The sequence below is a fragment of the Labrus bergylta genome, chromosome 2 (assembly GCF_963930695.1).
Source record: "Labrus bergylta chromosome 2, fLabBer1.1, whole genome shotgun sequence".
NCBI lineage: Eukaryota > Metazoa > Chordata > Actinopteri > Labriformes > Labridae > Labrus > Labrus bergylta.
The window spans coordinates 32,459,540-32,481,436 of NC_089196.1; the positions used below are offsets into that span (position 1 = coordinate 32,459,540).

Consider the following 21,897-nt stretch of genomic DNA (forward strand, 5'->3'; position numbering starts at 1 on the left):
GAGTGATGACAAAGGGAGTGGCTGGCATCGGGAAAACAGTCTTAACACAGAAGTTCACTCTGGACTGGGCTGAAGACAAAGACAACCAGAACATACAGTTCACATTTCCATTCACTTTCAGAGAGCTGAATGTGCTGAAAGAGAAAAAGTTCAGCTTGGTGGAACTTGTTCATCACTTCTTTCCTGAAACCAAAGAAGCAGGAATCTGCAGGTTTGAAGAGTTCCAGGTTGTGTTCATCTTTGACGGTCTGGATGAGTGTCGACTTCCTCTGGACTTTAAAAACAACGAGACCCTGACTGATGTCACAGAGTCCACCTCAGTGGATGTGCTGCTGACAAACCTCATCAGGGGGAAACTGCTTCCCTCTGCTCACCTCTGGATAACTACAAGACCTGCAGCAGCCAATCAGATCCCTCCTGAGTGTGTTGACATGGTGACAGAGGTCAGAGGGTTCACTGACCCACAGAAGAAGGAGTACTTCATGAAGAGATTCAGAAATGAGGAGCAAGCCGACAGAATCATCTCCCACATCAAGACATCCAGAAGCCTCCACATCATGTGCCACATCCCAGTCTTCTGCTGGATCACTGCTACAGTTCTGGAGGATGTGCTGAAGACCAGAGAGGGAGGAGAGCTGCCCAAGACCCTGACTGAGATGTACATCTACTTCCTGGTGGTTCAGTCCAAACTGATGAACATCAAGTATGATGGAGGAGCTGAGACAGATCCACACTGGAATGAAAAGAGCAGGAAGATGATTAAGTCTCTGGGAAAACTGGCTTTTGAGCAGCTGCAGAAAGGAAACCTGATCTTCTATGACTCAGACCTGACAGAGTGTGGCATCGATATCAGAGCAGCCTCAGTGTACTCAGGAGTGTTCACACAGATCTTTAAAGAGGAGAGAGGACTGTACCAGGACAAGGTGTTCTGCTTCATCCATCTGAGTGTTCAGGAGTTTCTGGCTGCTCTTCATGTCCATCTGACCTTCATCAACTCTGGAGTCAATCTGATGTCAGAAGAACAAACAACATCCAGGTGGTCTAAAGTATTGAGAGAAAAACCTGACCCAACACATTTATATCAGAGTGCTGTGGACCAGGCCTTACAGAGTCCTAATGGACACCTGGACTTGTTCCTCCGCTTCCTCCTCGGTCTTTCTCTAGAGACCAATCAGAATCTCATACGAGGTCTGCTGACACACACAGGAAGTGGCTCAAAGACCAATCAGAAAACAGTCAAGTACATCAAGGAGAAGATCAGTGAGGATCTGTCTGCAGAGAAAAGCATCAATCTGTTCCACTGTCTGAATGAACTGAATGATCGTTCTCTAGTGGAGGAGATCCAACAGTCCCTGAGATCAGGACGTCTCTCTACAGATAAACTGTCTCCTGCTCAGTGGTCAGCTCTGGTCTTCATCTTACTGTCATCAGAAAAAGATCTGGACGTGTTTGACCTGAAGAAATACTCTGCTTCAGAGGAGGCTCTTCTGAGGCTGCTGCCTGTGATCAAAGCTTCAAACAAAGCTCTGTACGTGCTCACATAACTATCCAGTTCAAATCTAGTTCTCTTCATTCAGAAATAACAACTATAGTTTGTAATTGCTTTCATTTGTGTTCTTCTGAATCCTCTTCAGGCTGAGTGGTTGTAACCTCTCAGAGAGAAGCTGTGAAGCTCTGTCCTCAGTCCTCAGCTCCCAGTCCTCTAGTCTGAGAGAGCTGGACCTGAGCAACAACAACCTGCATGATTCAGAAGTGAAGCTGCTGTGTAGTGGTTTAAAGACTCTACACTGTTCACTGGAAATGCTCAGGTAAGGACTTATTCATGTGAAAGTTTACCCAATAAGCTTAAATGTACTTAGTTTATTTGATATTTTGATTAACTTACCAAACATATCCTCTTCAGGCTGAGTGGTTGTAACCTCTCAGAGAGAAGCTGTGAAGCTCTGTCCTCAGTCCTCAGCTCCCAGTCCTCTAGTCTGAGAGAGCTGGACCTGAGCAACAACAACCTGCAGGATTCAGGAGTGAAGCTGCTGTGTAGTGGTTTAAAGACTCTACACTGTTCACTGGAAACGCTCAGGTAAGGACTTATTCATGTGAAAGTTTACCCAATAAGCTTAAATGTACTTAGTTTATTTGATATTTTGATTAACTTACCAAACATATCCTCTTCAGGCTGAGTGGTTGTAACCTCTCAGAGAGAAGCTGTGAAGCTCTGTCCTCAGTCCTCAGCTCCCAGTCCTCTAGTCTGAGAGAGCTGGACCTGAGCAACAACAACCTGCAGGATTCAGGAGTGAAGCTGCTGTGTAGTGGTTTAAAGACTCTACACTGTTCACTGGAAACGCTCAGGTAAGGACTTATTCATGTGAAAGTTTACCCAATAAGCTTAAATGTACTTAGTTTATTTGATATTTTGATTAACTTACCAAACATATCCTCTTCAGGCTGAGTGGTTGTAACCTCTCAGAGAGAAGCTGTGAAGCTCTGTCCTCAGTCCTCAGCTCCCAGTCCTCTAGTCTGAGAGAGCTGGACCTGAGCAACAACAACCTGCAGGATTCAGGAGTGAAGCTGCTGTGTAGTGGTTTAAAGACTCTACACTGTTCACTGGAAACGCTCAGGTAAGGACTTATTCATGTGAAAGTTTACCCAATAAGCTTAAATGTACTTAGTTTATTTGATATTTTGATTAACTTACCAAACATATCCTCTTCAGGCTGAGTGGTTGTAACCTCTCAGAGAGAAGCTGTGAAGCTCTGTCCTCAGTCCTCAGCTCCCAGTCCTCTAGTCTGAGAGAGCTGGACCTGAGCAACAACAACCTGCAGGATTCAGGAGTGAAGTTGCTGTGTAGTGGTTTAAAGAGTCCACTCTGTAGACTGGACACTCTCAGGTTAGTGTGCTGCTGATCCACATTATTCATCTAAGATCACGTTTTCTTGATGAATCATTTATTAAATGGGCCTTGGTGGTGGTTTAAAGTTTTCCTGTATGTTTCCACATTAAAGCTGTAAAGCTCTGAGCTCGTTCTATAGCTCTCAGTCTTTTAGTCTGAGGAAGCTGGACTGGAATAAAGAAAGTTAAATATGAAGTTCTTTCCCCACCAACAAACAAACCATGGATAATGTTTGGAACATAAAGAACCAAAGAATCTTTATTTCAGATGAAACAGTTCAGAACTGTTTCTACATCACTGCTGATGTCAAAGCAGTCTGTGTGTTTATCTCACGCTCTGTCTTACCTTCACTATTTGTCACCAGAGTAAATATTGATTAGTATCAGATTATGAAGTCTATTCTGTTCAGCTGCATGGTTATGACGGGATGTTACTGGTAAAACAGAGAAGAATGGACCAAAGGATGTTAAGTATGTTGTGTTTGTGTGTGTGTGTGTGTGTGTGTGTGTGTGTGTGTGTGTGTGTGTGTAGTCTGTCAGGCTGTCTGATCACAGAAGAAGGTTGTGCGTCTCTGGCCTCAGCTCTAAGCTCCTCCCCCCTGAGACATCTGGACCTGAGCTACAATCATCCAGGAGAACGAGGAGAGAAGCTGCTGTCTGCTGGACTGGAGGATCCACACTGCAGACTGGAGACACTGAGGTACAGACAGACACACAGAAGCTGTCTCACTGTTTCTGAATGATGAACTCTGCTTCTTGTCTGATGCTGGATTTAAATGAAGATGTATGAAATAGATTCTGATCTGGTTTCTTCCTCCAGGTTGGACCATAGTGGACTGCACAGACTGAAGCCTGGTCTGAGGAAGTGTGAGTGTGTTTTCATTTCTCTTCATCAGAACACAGCAGCACATGTTGGAGTGTAGAAGAGTAAATGCTCTTGAACAATCAGACAGAGACTATGGCTTGTGAATAGAGGATTTGTTTATTTCTCTCGGAGAAGTTAATAACAATAACTTAGATTTATATAGCGCCTTTCATGAAACCCAAGGATGCTTTACAAAGTGTGTGTGTGTGTGTGTGTGTGTGTGTGTGTGTGTGTGTGGGGGGGGGGGGGGCGTAATGGGAGACAACAAGAGAGGAATAGAAAAACACAAACAGAGAAGAGAAAGGATAGAAACACTAGACAAACAAATGAAGGAGAAAGGGAGTGGGTGATCAGCTGAGGGGAGTGTTAGATGAGGCTGAATGCTTTGGTGAACAGATGGTGTTTGAGGAGGTTTTTAAAAATGACCAGGGGTCTCATTTATAAAAGAGTGCGTAAAATTCATACTAAAAATGTACGTGTGCCAAAAACCCGGCAATGGCGTGCGCACGAAATGATTCAGAGTTATAAAACCGTTCGTATGCACACCTGCACGCAATGTTCCCTTTATAAATCACCATCCACCTGGAATTGTGCACACGTAGATTAGTCCCATGTTCCGCCCTCTACACGCCCACATTCAACCATAAACGGTCAATGCAAAGCAGCTCGTGAATGAAAATACATCCAAACGAGGGGGCAGATCAAAGGTTTCCAGCGTTGGATCACGAAAACTGAAGTTTAGACGAAGAAATGCAACTTTCTGACCCAGAAACAAAGGAGCTTGTGAATGAAGTGAAGGATAAAATGGACATATCGGTAGTTTGCTGCAGCAGGAGGATCACGAACTGAAGAAAATTCAGAGAATGACACCACGTCGCTGCTGCATTCACGCTGTCCTATGTGCCAAAACATCCACAGTTCATCATTACGCACGAGTATATCTGCAATGTTTACATGTTTACAGGACCCACACTGATTTCTTCATATAGTGGCAGAGAGGACACGTCAGTCAGCATTCTCCCTCACTCTATCATATTATTAATCAAAGGTTTGATCAACCAACAAAAACTTTGAATTGTTGGCCACATATTTTCGTGGGCATCTCCGTCTGCACTGTGACTAATTATGATCAAATATATGGCTTAATGATCGTGTCAGAGATGCCCCGACTTAATGTCCACACTTGAATTATTTACAGAATAAATACATGCAGCTGATGAAGATGTGCTGAGTATGGAGGAGGTGAAATGTGTGAAGCCATCGCCATGTCTCTGTGCACTCTTTATTAAAACTAAAAATCACAATTGATGATAAATGCAAGATATTGAAATATATGAATGAAAACTGGAGGCTCTATGGTCTTTGTGTTAGGCTAATGTTTAACTCTACATCAGTGATTACATTAGTGTATAAGTCCGGTCCTCTGAGGTCCATCCGGGATAATGAAGGCGAGACGGCACTGATGCAATATGTATGTGGCAGACTTTTATTTTTATTTTATGTTTATATATTGTCATAATGAAAGTTACTTATTGGAAACGGCTCACTACATGCGCGATTATAGCCTAAATAAAACCATCGGTTTGAATGATTGTGATGGCGTGGATCTGTCAGTAAAGTTTGATATTTAGTGAAATAGGTTTGCTTTGTTGTTAAGGGAGCGAGCATTCTGCAGCATAAATGAGGCGGTGGTGTATTCTGAAGCAGAGGGGGAGAGAGGAGTGGTTCTGTCAACACACACAACAACAGGTATCAGGTTTCTGCTGTGCACGTGTGATTTGTTGTGATGATGGCGCCGGTCAGACACTACAGTGGGGATAGCATGGTCAGTGTAAACAAACTTGCATCGGGCAGCCCTATGCACGTAGTGAGGACGGCGCAGGAGTCCGAAAGATTTAATGGAAGCAAGGTTGTCCGGAGAGAAGTGGCAGGCGAGATTCTGGAGTTGCAGAGCGGAGTATGTTAGTAGTACCATGTCCGCAGCAGGGAGAGCAGCTGCTAGCCGCAGGCTGAAAGCCGCAAGCTACCGGGCGCCAGCCAGGGTCAGGAAAACCGCAGGAATGAGAGCCAAACCAGGATAAGGAAAGGACCAATTTTGTGGCAGACGGGGGACCCGTCTGGACACAATCTGAGCAGGAGAGCAGCAGCCGGCAGTCTGGTTGTCAGGCAGGCCTCTTCACCAGCAGCCGAGCCAGAGTAGGGGGGAAGCGGCAGCCAACAGGTGGCGCAGGGCGACGGGTCCAAGTCAGGTAGGGAGCCGACGTGGCCGACGAAGAAGGACGGTCCACCAATAAGGCAGACGAGGGTCCAGTGATCACAGACTGGTGAGGATATCCTGATGTGCGAGAAGCTAACAGCTGATCGGCGGCTAGCGCTAACAGCTGATCGTCATAGATGGTGAGTAGCTGTCAGTTTACACAAACTGAAAGCAGCAGCAAAGTCGATCTGTTTGCAGACTGTTAGTAGAGGATAAGTAGGAGGGAGAAGCATAGATAGCACAAAAGAAACATCATTTTTGTCACGGATCATGAAGCGGCGACATACACGCCAGCGTCCTCGCTCAACCGGAACTTTTATAACATCCCAATCATCCTTTTATGGGCAATCAACACACTGAGCAATTACAACATGTGTGTTATATGAAGACCATTTCCTAGAAGTTTCCTGGACAGACAACTGGTCTCTTAACAGGAAAGAGTGTGTGTGTATGTGTGTGTGTGTGTGTGTGTGTGTGTGTGTGTGTGTGTGTGTGTGTGTGTGTGTGTGTGTGTGTGTGTGTGTCTTGTGTATCAGAACATGATCTTATGACTTGGCTAAATTCAGAGGTTAGATAACTATTGGTTTGTGCCTGCTGCTGTCCAGATTGTGTTTCTGTTATGATTAAACCTTTCAAACTACAACAGGATGAGGGCTGGAAGTAACACAAAGTGATGATAAAAGTGAGGGTGATGGAAACTCATGAGAGTTTAAATATGAAATAAAAAATGTAAACTGAAATAAAAGTGATAATCCAGTGAATAGAAAATCACCATTCATCACATCCAACAGAAATGTATATTTTACAACATGCAGTTTTTGTGACATTTCACATTTTGATGTTGGCTGCTGGCCGGCTGCTCGTAGTCGAGCTCGTGGAGCTCATCAACTTTAAAAACAGCAGAAATCATTTTTGATTTGACGTTCATTTTCATAAACATGTAAATATGCAGAGTCTCCAACATCAAGTTCTCTCCTCAAAAACATCCAGACGTGAATTCAGTGATGAAATAGAAACAGAATATCTTTAGAGACATAAGCTAGCTCTCCTCCTCGTCTTCTGGCTGTGCAGACAGTAAGGCACACAGCAAAGTCCACGATCACCATACAGACCAGCAGGAACATCCAACAACAATACACAGCTGCAGGCCACCAGGTGACCAGGTGAGGTCGGGACGGCGTGGCCTACACCTTAGACAAGCAGAGAAAAACTCACAAGGACTGAGTTGTCATCTGTTTCTTCAGATTTCGATCTGTTCATCCAGTCCAGTTAAATTTCAATTAAAACAAAAACATGTATGTTGTAGAGCCTAGATTGATGGAAAAGAAATGGTCTCCATGACTTCAGAAACACAGTTTAAAAGTAGTTAGACAGGACAAAGGGACGTGGCACACTCCTGCTGCCATCACATTGTGTGTGACAGTGAAAGTGGAAATGAGGCTCCTGTTTGTGCTGAATGTGACCTCTGAGGACAGAACAGTTGGAGACAGCAGATGGTTCATAGATTCTTTGTGCTGCACTTTGATTAGTCAGACTTTATTCACTGCATGTGTTTGTTGATTTGGATCTCCATTCTTCCTGGCTGCCATGGTAACTCCATTTGAACTTGATTAGAAGTGGATTATTACATTTCAGTGCTGTCAAACATCATTCAGTGCTGAATATGAACTGTAAGTTTGATTGACTCTCAGTAAGTAGGGGTGTAACGGTACACAAACATTTCAGTTCTGTACAGTTTTCAGTTTTGAAGCTTTGGTTTGGTACATTTTCACTACAGTAAAGGGACCTGATGCAACGCTTTTTTTTCTTTATTAGGAACATTTATAATTTCCCTTTTACACATTGGACTAAGTGCAGCATCGACAGTTCAGACTTGTACACCTGCTCAGGTTACTTTTTAATAACATTTTAAATTAAAAATTGTAAAAAAAAACATAAAATAAACTTATGCTGCTTCCTTCTACCAAAAGAGTCTCCAATAAATAAAAGATATGAATGAAATGAAGTATTTTAGAATGAAATGAAGTCATTAATTTAGCCTATATATAAAAATATTTGTTTTTAATTACACTGACACCTTTAGGTTTATGAAGGCAACACTTTTTTGAATGCCCTTTGAGCACATAATAAACCTAATCACATCTGGGACAGTGTAGTTTCAGAACTATTAATATTTCCCTCTGTCGATATAAGAACTTCAGTGGCATTTTTTATGGCTTTGGCCCGTTTAGAATTACTAGCAAAAGGCTGTCTGTTTTTTCCTAGTTGCAGTGATGTTTACGTTCACGTGGTGCCTTTTCAAGTGCTTTAATAAGTTGGACGTGTTGCCTGTGACGTACCCGATGTCCTCTGAACAACAACGGCACACTACTCTCGTCTTGTCAACGTCTCTTTGTCCATTATTGTGGGAATGGGGAGGGAGGTGTTCATTCTATCATGCTGCAGGTCAGTGACGTGCGGTGAGGTTCGTGGCTGGTGAGGCACTGACTTTTTCAGAGTCAGATTTACAAATATATGAACCCATTTATAGAGTAGCTTAAATTCACCATTCAATTGGCAGCTTGCACATTGACTACTGGTTGTGTTTCATATCTCATATCAGCATTATTTACACACACATAGAGGGAAGGTGCATATTTGGCAAAGGAAGAACGTTACATTTATAGCGCCTCAGAAATGTTTTTTCCATTGCAATTCCACAATTCATACTCATTCAATAAAAATAAAAGTAGGCATATACTGCGGTGTATTCATGGTCTTACCTTTATTTGTAAACAAAGTCCTTTCACCTATCCTTCTGGACTAAAATATCTGTGACTTTGTTGTAAAAGTCCTCCTTACCTTCTTTTAGTTTTAAAAGTCTTCCATTATTTATCACTTCACGTTTTGATTGAAAAATTGAGAAATCTTTAAGCTTAGATATAAAATCTTTTGTATATAAAAAAATCTGCATAGAAGAGGAGCAACCATCAAACCAAGCATAAACTCTTGGTCTTATGAGCCTCACACAACCTGACGCACGCCCCCTTCAGGTGAAGCAGCTGCCTCACCTCATGCTTTTTCAGTGTGGTTTTATGTCAAATTAGACTAAATATGTTAAAAACATGTGAAATACATTACTTATTCTATGGAAAGTGAGGACGTATGATAGAAGTGTCTACAAACATTACATTGGTGACAAACAGTAAGAAAGCAAAAGGCATACGCTCGACCCAGTTTGTGAGGGATTGCGCAATCTGGGATGAGGCACAACTCGTCGCTGCCTCACCTCGCATCGGAGCCGGCAGGAAATATGTAAATTCAGAGATTTTGATCCTGAAAATTATTGAACATTTTTGGAATCATACAGAAATAACATTTATAACACAGATCAGTAGAAAAATATTAATATTTATTTGATTTAATGATTATTTGTTTTTTACTTTTGATGATGACGAGCCTCACCTGCCTCCCCTGACAGCACGTCTCTGCTGCAGGTTATTCTCCCACACAGACGCGTCTCCCCCTCCCCTTTTGCTCTTAGTTTGAGCGGGATCATCGATGAAAATGAAAACAAAACTTAAGAGTAAGTCTGTAAAAAGAACTCCATCCCGGTTATATGCAACTGTCCAGACCAACAGGACCCGAGGAACTACTAATCTGCACAGTTTGCACAGTTTATGTTTGAACTTTTTTACAAGTTATTAACTAAAAGCTGTGTCCCATACCAGCAGCCTTCCTCCACCCTGAGGTGTGCTTCTGCTTTGCGGTCCGTGTGGGAACACAGATTAAATAACTTTTGTTCCGCGCGTACTCGGATCAGTTCTGTACCGAAACGGTCCGGTCCGAGTACGTGTACCTTTACACCCCTATCAGTAAGTGTTAGTAAAGTTGTTGATGAATGAACAGATGATAACCTGCAGCTGTGTTGTGTCTCGTTCTCTCCATCAGACGCCTGTGAGCTGGAACTGGACACAAACACAGTGAGCAGAGAACTGAAACTGTCTGACAACAACAGGAAGGTGACACGTGTGGAGGAGCTTCAGTCATATCCTGATCATCCAGACAGATTTGATTACTGGCCTCAGCTGCTGTGTAGGACTGGTCTGACTGGTCGCTGTTACTGGGAGGTTGAGTGGAGAGGAAAGGTTTATGTATCAGTGAGTTACAGAGGAATCAGAAGGAGAGGAAACAGTAATGAATGTGTGTTTGGATTAAATGATCAGTCCTGGAGTCTGATCTGCTCTGATAGAGGTTACTGTGTCTGTCACAATAACATAAGAACAGAGATCTCCTCCTCCTCCTCCTCTTCCTCCTCCTCCTCCTCCTCCTCCTCCTCCTCCTCCTCTGTCTCTCACAGAGTAGCAGTGTATGTGGACTGTCCTGCTGGCTCTCTGTCCTTCTACAGAGTCTCCTCTGACACACTGATCCACCTCCACACCTTCAACACCACATTCACTGAACCTCTCTATCCTGGGTTTGGGTTCTGGTCTCTTGGTTCTTCAGTGTCTCTGTGTGGTCTGTCGGTCTGAGAAACACTGCTGACTGAAGATCAGCTGACTCTGTTCACTCTGTCCAGCTGGTCTGTTTCATGATTGGTGGGTGTGATAATGGGGGGTGGGGGTGGTAATGGGGGTTAAATGTTCTGCATTACAGAAAAACAATGGACCCCCTTCTTTAATGTCTGTATTGTTCTGATCTCACCAATAAAAAACAAGTGACAATTAAACAATTGAAGTCCTCCTCCTGCTGTCTTGATATTGGCAGCAGGAGGAGGAGTCATGGCTCCAGATCTGTTACAAATGGTAAACTTGTCTCTCAGGTGTCTTCCCACAGGCCCTGAAAACAGCAGTCATCAAGCCACTACTAGAAAAGAACAATCTAGACAATAATGAATAATTACAGGCCTATATCAAATCTTCCTCTGTTAGGTCAAATGATAGACAAAGCTGTGTTTCAGAAGTTAAATAACTTCTTGATATTGAACAACTGTTTGGATGTCTTCCAGTCAGGTTTTGGACCAAACCGCAGCACTGAGACAGCTCTGGTTAAAGTGTTTCATGACATCTGTTTAAACACAGACAGAACCTCAGTCTAAGTTCTTCTTGGGTAACACTTTATATGAAGGTCCTTGAAATAAGCTGTTATTACCATCAAATCTGCTGTATAAGACACACTTTAAACCCTCAGGCATCAGTTTAATTTACTACCCTCTTCAGTCATTAAGGACAAAAATGTCCACTTCCAAAAATCTGCTATAAAAATAGAACAGATTACTTTTTTTTTTTGCTTCTTTCTGCATAAATCTCTTAAACAACTTCAGCCCTGCTCAAAACTACCAAACATTCAATCATTTTGAGGATTTTAAGCCTTTAGATGCCAATTTCATTACTTGATCGCTGTTGTTATTTATAAAAAAAAGAAGTTATTTTCCATATAATAAATGTTTGGTGTCTGGGGGATTGTTTTTAAATCAGTCTTGGATATGTCAAAGATTATACAAAATATTGACTTTGATGCATTTTTAGTTTTTGTGTAGCATCAGATTTAAAATGTACTACCCTCTTGAGTCATTAAGGACAAACATGTTCACTTCCAAAAACTTCTATAAAAATATTACAGATTAATTTTTTTCTGCTTTTTTAGGTTAAATCTTTTGATCAACTTCAGTCCTGATCAAAACGATCAAATATTACTTTATTAGTATTATTCAAAAGTCTAGGAAGCCAAATTGCTGATACTGCTTGATTTACTTCTATTTTTGGTACTTTCTCTCTGGATGTATATAGTTTTATTACGGCTCCCTTGAGTAGCCACAAAAAAGGAAAAACAAGTCCACAGAGGCTAGCTTATGTAGATATAAGGTTTAAACTGTAATCTAAGAAATCAGAAGAATGTTGTATGCTGTATATGTACTTATGTCTTGATTATTTGTAATTGTAATGACAATGTAGTATGGCACATCAACAAGAAAATAAAAAAATATATGTATATATATAAATAAAATAAGACATACTGCAAGAAGCTTATTGGATGTGATTCTCAAGCCATTTGAAAAATGGTCCAAGAAACTCACAAAATGAAGAGAGCTAAATCAGTCAGACAGTTTCTCCTCAGGGATGATGTCAGCAGAACGACTACAGGCAAGAGGGACACAATAACTAAAGAGACAGAGGAGGCTACTGTCTGATACTTTACTTACTCTCTACAAGTAATATGTGTCAGAGCACCAACACATTTCCTATGCCTTCCTCTGTGGTCAGAGACCATTTTGGGTTGTTCCACCAAAAGAGAGAGACGTGCCAATGTAAGACACATGAAATTTGTAGTTCATGGCAAATATAATCTACAAGCTGGATATTGTAAACTGAAGAACCATAGAAGAAATGTCTGACAGCACTGTCTGCAGCAGCCCAAAGGCATGTGTCTGTATATCCCTTGAACAGGTCTTCATGTAAGGTGGTGACCCTGCCCCAGGGATGTCAGGAGAAGGTGGAAATCTCAAAGTGGAGAGACTAAAGTGAGTACAATCATTGTTAAAAAAGATGTTCCAATGCCAGAGGATGAGCATGTGGTACAATTCCAAAACAGGCGTTTTAACTTCAAGAGGCACCTTTTGAATATTCCTGAACCTCACTGCTAAAGATGCCCTGATCCACACAGATTTCAGGGAAAGTTGTTCTTGTAAATACTACAATGAAATCCAGTCAGTCCACTTTTGGTGTGCTTTATCTGGCCCTTCTGCACCATCTCCCCCAGTAGAAGGCACGACCCATCGCCAATATGGGCTCATTTGGACCCCATTCTTCAGAACACAAATCAGTGACAGAGGCTGCTGAAGACAGGCGAGTTAAATAAAAAAGCATGGGTAGAGCCTGTCTGATTGTGATACAAACGGCGTGTGTGTATTAATGAAAATAGATCAGATGAAGAGTGTGAGAGAGAGAGAGAGAGAGAGAGAGAGAGACGTCACTGAGTGAGTTAGAGGAATATGTAACTTCACAAAGCTAATGGCTCTGCTCAGGTTAAAAATCTAGGCATCACTCAATCACAACAAACACTTGGTAAGAAAATACGTTTAATAATAAAAAAGTCTAAAAAAAAAAATGTACATAAAAAAATAGACTAAAACTAGACTTAAAACTGTATAATCAAGAAGTGGAGAGAGTAAGACACGTTAAGTTTTTAGGGTTCTGGTATGATGAGAGGATTACATGGGCTGCATGTTCAGAAAGTTTGAAATGTTGTGAGTGGGTTTAGTTGGAAGTGAGTGGGGGGCAGACTGCTGTGAAAGCATACAGGATGAATAAGATCAGTATTAGATTATGGTTGTATTGTATATGGATCAGCAGCAAGCACAACTCTTAAAAAACTAGATACTATCCAATATCAGGAATTAAGACTGTGTACAGGTGCTTTTAAAACAACACCAACACTGAGATCAGTCATTTGTTCAGATTCAAGTTCATCACTCATCAGTTTACAGTCATTCAGACAGCAGACATTTAGACAACAAACACTATACAGAAGTCAAATGATGTTTTTATTGGTACCTGCACACAAAGGCTTCAAAGGAAATGAATTAGCAGACAAGGTGGCAAAGGAGGCTACAAAAAATACTCAAACGGATTTGATAGTTAGCATTAGTGGAACAGAAGTGAAGAGCATTATTAAACAGAGACTGAAGGAAAAGGTGGCAAGACTCAGATTTGGACACACTGGATTCAATAACACATTGTTCAAAACAGGAAAACACAAATATGACTACTGTGGACAAGAGGAGACAGTGGAACATGTTGTTAGACAGTGTCAGAAATAAAGTTTAAAAAGAAGACAGATGATGGAGAACCTGAAAGAAATTAAAGGCTTTATATGTGATTTTTTGATCCAGCAGATGTCGCCCTTGAGCACCAGCATGAAACCAAAACAACTCGTGCTGCATTGTTGTGTTAGCATGCTAATGCTAGCGATCTTTATTATGCTCGTATCTTTACACTGCATGTAAATTTACCTGAAATGAGCGTGATCTAGAAACACAGTTAAGCAGTGAGTACAGTATGTTATTCTTCTGTTCTCTAGTCCCTCAATTAAACAACTTTTATACACGAGGGGAGGAGTCAGCCGGCCGTCCCGGCGATGTAAACAAACTGAAGATAGGACTCTGATAACTCTGAAAACATCACAGACAGTGGGACTCGGGTGTTACACCCATTGTAAACAGTCATGACTCACAGAGTTATTTTCAGAGGATATACTTGATTTCTATTATATTTAAGTGTGAAAAATCACATATAAAGCCTTTAAAGTATATTTGGATTTAAAAGATATCTTACAAAATAACTTAGAAAATGAAGCTGTAGGACAAACTCAGTTGGTTGACAAGATATAATAGATTTTTATCTGGTTATTATTATTATTACTTACAGAAAGTAGTAAACAATAGATATTTTGATCCACACTCCTGACCAGTAGCTGGCAGAAATACACCAGTTTGTTGTTTGCCAACCGCCATAAAACCTTGAAGAAGAAGAAGAAGAGCAGGCGATGGAGTGAGTAGATTTATTTCAGAGCACTGCAGAGCAACCGTTTTAAAGTATAATTTTTGACACACTTTGAGAAGAAAACTTGGAGGTAACTCAGTCTCCTGTTGCATTGTACTGAGACAAACTGAACAAAATGTCTGCTAAATGTCTTTTAACCACGAGGCCTTCAAATCGTACTCCGACCGCGGCCTCCACTGAAAAACCTCCCCGGGGAGAAGCAGCCTCAGCTGCAGCCGCATCTACGACGGACACGGAGACTTTTCAAAGTGAGCTTCTGTCCTCCCTGCTCAAAGATTTGATAGAGACTCTGAAGATTGAGGTCCGGGCTGTGTTGGAGAGTGAAATGGCAGTCATTAGAGCCGACATTACTGCAGCCAGGTCCGAGCTAAAGGAATACAGAGAGTCCATTACATCCTCTCTGTCTACGTTGAGTGTCACGGTAAAAGGTATGGAGGAAAGCCTGTCTGCATGCACTGATGACGTTTCACATTTACAGAAAGAAGTACAGCGACTCACTGCAACAGCTGATACTCTGATATTTATCATCCTCTCTGTCTGTATTTCTCTTCTTCCTCTCTGTCTGTATTTCTCTTCATCCTCTCTGTCTGTATTTCTCTTCATCCTCTCTGTCTGTATTTCTCTTCATCCTCTCTGTCTGTATTTCTCTTCTTCCTCTCTGTCTGTATTTCTCTTCGTCCTCTCTGTCTGTATTTCTCTTCCTCCTCTCTGTCTGTATTTCTCTTCATCCTCTCTGTCTCTATTTCTCTTCTTCCTCTCTGTCTCTATTTCTCTTCTTCCTCTCTGTCTGTATTTCTCTTCATCCTCTCTGTCTGTATTTCTCTTCTTCCTCTCTGTCTGTATTTCTCTTCTTCCTCTCTGTCTGTATTTCTCTTCTTCCTCTCTGTCTGTATTTCTCTTCATCCTCTCTGTCTGTATTTCTCTTCTTCCTCTCTGTCTGTATTTCTCTTCATCCTCTCTGTCTGTATTTCTCTTCTTCCTCTCTGTCTCTGTATTTCTCTTCATCCTCTCTGTCTGTATTTCTCTTCTTCCTCTCTGTCTGTATTTCTCTTCTTCCTCTCTGTCTGTATTTCTCTTCATCTCCTTTGTCTCCTGTGTGTGTTTCTTTATTTCATCGTCTCCACTTGTAGGAATCTGTAATCTTGTGTTCATGACGTCACAGGACTTCGGGGCCTGGTTGCCTACTGTTGTAAAAAAAAGTTCTAACTTTTGGCAGCTTGGACATCAAGCTCTCTTTTTCCTCCCTCTACATCCTTTTTTCTTCTCTGCTAGATAAGCTTCACTTCATACTGGCTTGTTCGTTAGTTTCTATCTTCTATCTCTTTCGCTCTAGTCTCTTTTTTCTCTCTCTGTGATGCCGTGTCAATCATTTCTTTAAAGAGATACTTCACCTGTTGAAACATGAATCTGTATTGACATTGGGTCATATATGTAGAAATGTGAAATACATTTTGAAGTTGGTGCCATCTTGACCGAGAAAGAAGAATTCCTCGACTTCCCGACTTGACGTCATCACATAGGGGGAAAATATGTTTAGTTAATGTTAACATACTTTTTATTAATTCACGTATTGACCATCAACTTTTTGCTCAAATATAACTGTAACAGTAACATTTCACTGATCTTCTTTGGAGCATCAACGCAACTGAACTGAAATCATGTCGAAAGAACGACTTCCTAACTCGGAAACTTGGAGCACCTGAATGCAGCACCTGAATGCACCATAAGACCTGAGGGTCATGATGGAATAGTCCATGTAGTGAAGCTGGAGGGGGGAGGGGCCCTGAGACATGATTTATAGATGAACATTCTTCTGATAAGAACTTTTTGCGTATGGGTTTTTAGAAAAACATAATAACTTACCACAAAGTTTAAAAAATAAATATAATTTTAAACAAGATTTTTTGGTAGGTAGGACAGAATCAGAAACCAAAGAGAGAGAGTGGGGAATGACTTGTGGGAAAGGAGCCACAGGTCGGATTTGAACCCGGGCTGCCCACCCTCCAGGACTTAATAATGACGAAGAGAAACCTGAATCCTCACAGCCTTAAGGGCCTTTCAGATAGGATGCAGCCGGCGGTGCTGTCATGCCCATTCATTGTGTATTGGGTTGCTCCGCACAAGTGTGCATCTCCTTGCTGCTGAGTTGAGCTCAGCGTGGAGTCCTGCTCGCAATAATATTTAAAAATCAGTCTATAAGTACTTTTAATGTTTGTTTACTGTGTCCTGCAGATCTCCAGCAGCTGTTGGTGAGTAAAGAAGAGCTTCCACCTGAGCAGCAGGAGTGGAGCCACATTCTGGACCAGGAGGACACTAAGCCCCAACACATTAAAGAAGAACATGAGGAACTGTGGAGCAGTCAGGAGGAAGAACAGCTTCAAGAACTGGAGGAGGCTGATACCACCAAGTTCCCCTTCACTCCTGTCTCTGTGAAGAGTGAAGATGGTGAAGAAAAACCTCAGTCCTCACAGCTTCATCAGAGACAAACTGAACAGATGGAAACAGGAGTTGATGGAGAGGACTGTGGAGGAGCAGAACCAGAGTGGTACTCAGATCCAGAGAGACGTTTACAACCAGTGACTGAGGTCAAGACTGATGACAGTCATGATTGGCAAGAGACAAGAGAAGATCTTTCAGAATTAAACTTCAAAAATAAGAAACTACAGACTGGTAAGAGACCACATAGGTGCTCGGAGTGCGGTAAAAGATTTAACGCAAAAGGAAATTTGACCAGACACATGATGATTCACACTGGAGAAAAACCCTTCAGCTGCTCTCAATGTGAGAAAATATTTACCCTTAAGGCCAGTCTGACATATCACATGGCAATTCACAGAGAGAAATCCTTTAGATGCTCTGAGTGTGGTAAAACATTTTACCGACAAAGAGATCTGACTATACACATGATTCTGCATACGGGAGAAAAACCCTTCAGCTGCTCTCTGTGTGGAAAACAATTTAGACAAAATGGGGGTCTGAAGTCACACATGTTAGTTCACACAGGAGAGAAAGCCTTCAGCTGCTCTGTTTGCACTAAAAGTTTTACCCAAAGAGGAAATCTGACCAGACACATGTTAGTTCACACAGGAGAGAAATGCTGAACCTCAGACTGACATATGAACCAGTAAGTTGGGAGCAGCTATGACGTTTGAATTGAAAGGGTTTATATGAAACAGTTACAGTGTAAGGATCCTTCTTCTCTCCTGATATCTTCTCTTCTTTCTGTCACTCTGTTTCCTTGGAGGCCTCTGTGTTGGGTAGCACAAGTTCTTCAGACAGCTCATGTGTAACCTTGTAATAAATAAACTGATGTAGAGTGAGAAAGACTTTCATCTACTTGTGTTATTTTGTGTCGAGTGTCTAAAGTGTCTTTGGTAAAGAAAAGGAGCTCAGCAGATCCTGATGCAGAGCGACCACAGTCAGGTCAGGTCGATGTCGATTTCACTGAAAACCTGTAAGCCTTAATAAGAATCCTGCAGTCAGAATACAAAATAAAGAAAATCACAAACTGAATGATAACACCTGTAGATGTCATCTGGCATTCTGGATTTACTCAACATATTGTTAGAAGAAACAATAGAGATGCATTATAGCCTTCAGTGTGTGTAACTAAATGGTATATGAAAAAAAACACTTCAATGGTGTGTTTATTTGTTCTGTTATCATTTCTCTCTTTGGCTTCCTTTTTGCTGCTTCACTGCTTTTTATACATTTTCAGCTCAGAGGAAAATGATCCTTCGATTGGTTTTGGCGCTATCCAATTCCCACGGTAACCTGACTCGTCATCAATCTTAAAACTTTTCTTATTTCAATAAAAGTAACTGCTTTCATTTATCAATATTTCACCTCCAAGCAGACCCTTATTCTAAAAGACTGAACACATTGGTTTGGGTTAGGCCACGATAGTAAAAGAGTTCAAAGAGGAGACTTTAATGCAACGAGGTTACAACTGTTTATTGTGTGTGGTTCTGAAAAGCAAGGAAAATATCTATGAACAAAATTCTTCACATATACATTCCTATTATAATTGTAAAGTAATCTGGGGAAGCAGTTTTCCACTTATACAATGTTAACCATGCATCTTTTAGCATCCTTACCTTCCTTTTTCTCATTTTAACACCAAACAAAACAAATCAGAATTTAAGTTAATATCACCATTAAATGAATCTGAATTTTAGTATCTATTCAGTTCTTTATCTGTTGTTTATAATTTAAACAAACCAGTTAAATGTGTTCAATATTAATTATTATTTACCCTTCTAATTTAATTGTTTCATGTGAACACTACACTATAAAACCAGAATGCAGAGTGCATCACTATGAAATAAACAGCCTACATTAAATACATGTCACCATTCAAACATTCTGAACAGATAATAACCAAAGAACACAGCACACTTACCAAAGGTATCTCTGCTGTCTTCCTTTCATTGAATTCAGCCTGAAAGTGTCTCAGCCTCTCACCTCACTCCTGCTCTCACACACACCGCTGACACTCCTGTCTGTCAGTTAGAGCCACTCAGCAGGTTTACACACCTGGCTCACAAAGGTTTTCTGATTTCCTGACCTGCTCAGTGCTGCTCTCCAGTGTTCAATACAAACTTTAAATAAAGGCTGACAACAGAGATAACCTGATAAGTAATAATAAAGCTGATTAACCTTTAAACACAAAGTAAATAAAAGCATATTAATATTTTCATTTTCTGTTTGTCCTTAGATTTTAACAAAACAAAGACTGATTTAAAAAAATCCCCCAGACACCAAACATTTGTTAGATGGAAAGAAAACTCGTTTTTTGTGTGTTTTTTTCATTAAGAATATTATCATTATGTAATCAAACTGTCAATTAAAGGGTTTAAATCCTGATAATTATTCAATATTTGATCGTTTTGTTTAGGACTAAAGTTGATCAAAAGATTTAACCCAAAAAAGCAGAAAAAAAATAATCTGTACTATTTTTATAGCAGTTTTTGGAAGTGGACATTATTGTCCTTAATGACTCAAGAGGGTAGTACATTTTAAATCTGATGCTACACAAAAACTAATAATGCATCAAAGTCAATATTTTGTATAATCTTTGACATATCCAAGACTGATTTAAAAAAAATCCCCCAGCCACCAAATATTTGTTATATGGAAAATAACTTCTTTTTTTCATAAATAACAACAGTGATCAAGTAATGAAATTGGCATCTAAAGGGTTAAAATCCTCAAAATGATTGAATGTTTGGTAGTTTTGAGCAGGGCGGAAGTTGGTTAAGAGATTTATGCAGAAAGAAGCAAAAAAAAAAGTAATCTGTTCTATTTTTATCGCAGATTTTTGGAAGTGGACATTTTTGTCCTTAATGACTGAAGAGGGTAGTAAATGAAACTGATGCCTGAGGGTTTAAAGTGTGTCTTATACAGCAGATTTGATGGTAATAACAGATAATTTCAAGGACCTTTATATAAAGTTTTACCCAAGAAGAACTTAGACTGAGGTTCTGTCTGTGTTTAAACCATAGACTGTAAATATTACTGGACGAACCCTGACCCGTCTGTGACATAGGCAGAAAATGAGTCCAATCGACGGCCGCATCCATATTGGATTTGCAGTCTCAACCTAACTTCGGATCAACCTAGCAACAGCAGTAAGGCGGGACCGGCGGGACTTAGCTCCGCCCATTCAGCTCGACGTTAGCAGTCCACTTCACAGCATAGCTAACAGCTAGGCTGCTATCATCAACTATTCCTGCCCGTCCTGAGAAAACTGTACAAACAGTAAGTTAACATTTAACTTTTCTACAACACAGTTAAAACGAATTATATTCAACACTAATATTTAATTAAAGTCTCAAAACTACACTTTTTTAAATATACAATTATGTTTATGAGTTATTTGTTAGAGCAGTTAGACTTTGTCAGTGTTAGCAGAGAAATACATTAACAAAGTTTTATCCATAAACTGTAAATAAATATGAGACATCCAGAAGAAATCAATATTACAAAGCATACAGTTCATGTTACTGTTGTGACAAAAAGAGGAATGTCTGAGTCTTATATTTACTGATGTCAACAGCGATGAGGTGAACATGACAATTGAAAAATAATTATTTAGTATTTATTATAAGACATTTGTTTTCTATTGAACCCTGTGAAGTCATGGAGTCTGTGGACAGTGTCAGCTTCACACCAAAAACTTTAAGTATTAGAAAAAATAGTGTTTAAGACTGGCATCTATTATGATGAGTTGCAGCTACCTTGTTCAATATTATTCCTGCAGATGTGGCTCATAACAAAAAAACACCCTGAGCTGTCACATGTAGTTAACTGTACATGTTGTCTGAGGCATTAATTGAACACCTTTGTATTTCTCCTATAGACACAGTGTGGATTATTGGTGACTTGTCCGTCGAGGTGCCCAGAGAGCTGCAGAGACAGAGGAAGAAACCTGAGCCTCAACAACATCTGCATTTGTTGGTTCTTCTGGGGTGGACTTCGGTTGCTTCTCTTCAACAGCTCGCTGTGAGGGAGGTCTCCCCCGGATGGCCTGAGTGATGTCACCCACAGGCTGAGAGCTGAGACGGGTTTTAAGCCTTTTGACAAACCGTTACACCGCGCCCACCTGTCAAGCTGGTCAGCTACACGCCTTATTGTGAATAACTCTTATCCTTCATCAAAACATTCACCCCCCGTACAGTGTGTGTCCATCGAGACATGAGCTAATCACACCTATTTGTTTGTTTTGTACCAAGCTGTAAACATGTTCATCTCTGCTGTAAAAACAGACTTTTTTTAATGTTGTGTTTCAGATTAAATAAATATTTCTATATAAATGCACTCCTTTATGTCTACTGATGAGTATACATTTCAGATTAATGCTCAACTCAATAGCTTAGGGAAGGAAGTCTACTTTTACACAACTTCTTATTCTTTTGATAAATACTAATGTAGTTCATTTCTGAAAGTGGGATGGAACAGAGTCATTGCAACAATTTGCCCTTAAACACAGCCCCATTCTTAAATCAAGATACATGGAGAGTAAATAAGATCAATAACTGGTGAATAAAAACACAGTTAAAAATGATTTAGAAATGTAGTCTTCCCAGATCAATATCACATAATATCAACTTCTCCCATCTAAACTGGACAAAGGGTTTTAAAATGGGAAGAAAATAGTTTGATTGCAAGTTGTTTGGAGGAGATCTAGTTAAATTTGAACAGCTGAAGCATGAATACAGTCTTCCAAGGTGCAAACCCTCCTCCTCCTCCTGAAGCCTGTGGAGCTCGTTGATGTACTGCTGTCTTATCTGCTGGCCATCTTCTCTCACCAGAACTTCAACTGTTGAAAAGTCATTCAGAAGAAGCTC

The 21,897-nt window shown here is 40.6% G+C and overlaps 3 protein-coding genes across 3 annotated transcripts in view; 2 read left to right on the forward strand and 1 right to left on the reverse strand.

The window, feature by feature from the left end:
• The window catches only part of LOC136181120 (NLR family CARD domain-containing protein 3-like), a 9,035-nt gene extending 6,662 nt beyond the window's left edge, over positions 1 to 2,373 (forward strand). The window contains exons 6-9 of the mRNA XM_065961521.1: positions 1 to 1,528; positions 1,635 to 1,808; positions 1,904 to 2,077; positions 2,173 to 2,373. The exon at positions 1 to 1,528 is cut by the window's left edge and continues 276 nt beyond it. Coding sequence (XP_065817593.1) covers positions 1 to 1,528; positions 1,635 to 1,808; positions 1,904 to 2,077; positions 2,173 to 2,350 — 2,054 coding nt within the window. The 3' untranslated portion in view covers positions 2,351 to 2,373. The remainder of the gene's footprint in view (positions 1,529 to 1,634; positions 1,809 to 1,903; positions 2,078 to 2,172) is intronic.
• Positions 1 to 21,897, reverse strand: part of LOC136181101 (NLR family CARD domain-containing protein 3-like) — a 785,212-nt gene that overhangs the window by 108,475 nt on the left and 654,840 nt on the right. The window lies entirely within an intron of this gene.
• LOC136181122 (NLR family CARD domain-containing protein 3-like) overlaps positions 1 to 21,897 on the forward strand; it is a 236,446-nt gene that overhangs the window by 20,635 nt on the left and 193,914 nt on the right. Inside the window, exons 3-4 of the mRNA XM_065961524.1 lie at positions 3,419 to 3,586; positions 3,707 to 3,753. Coding sequence (XP_065817596.1) covers positions 3,419 to 3,586; positions 3,707 to 3,753 — 215 coding nt within the window. The remainder of the gene's footprint in view (positions 1 to 3,418; positions 3,587 to 3,706; positions 3,754 to 21,897) is intronic.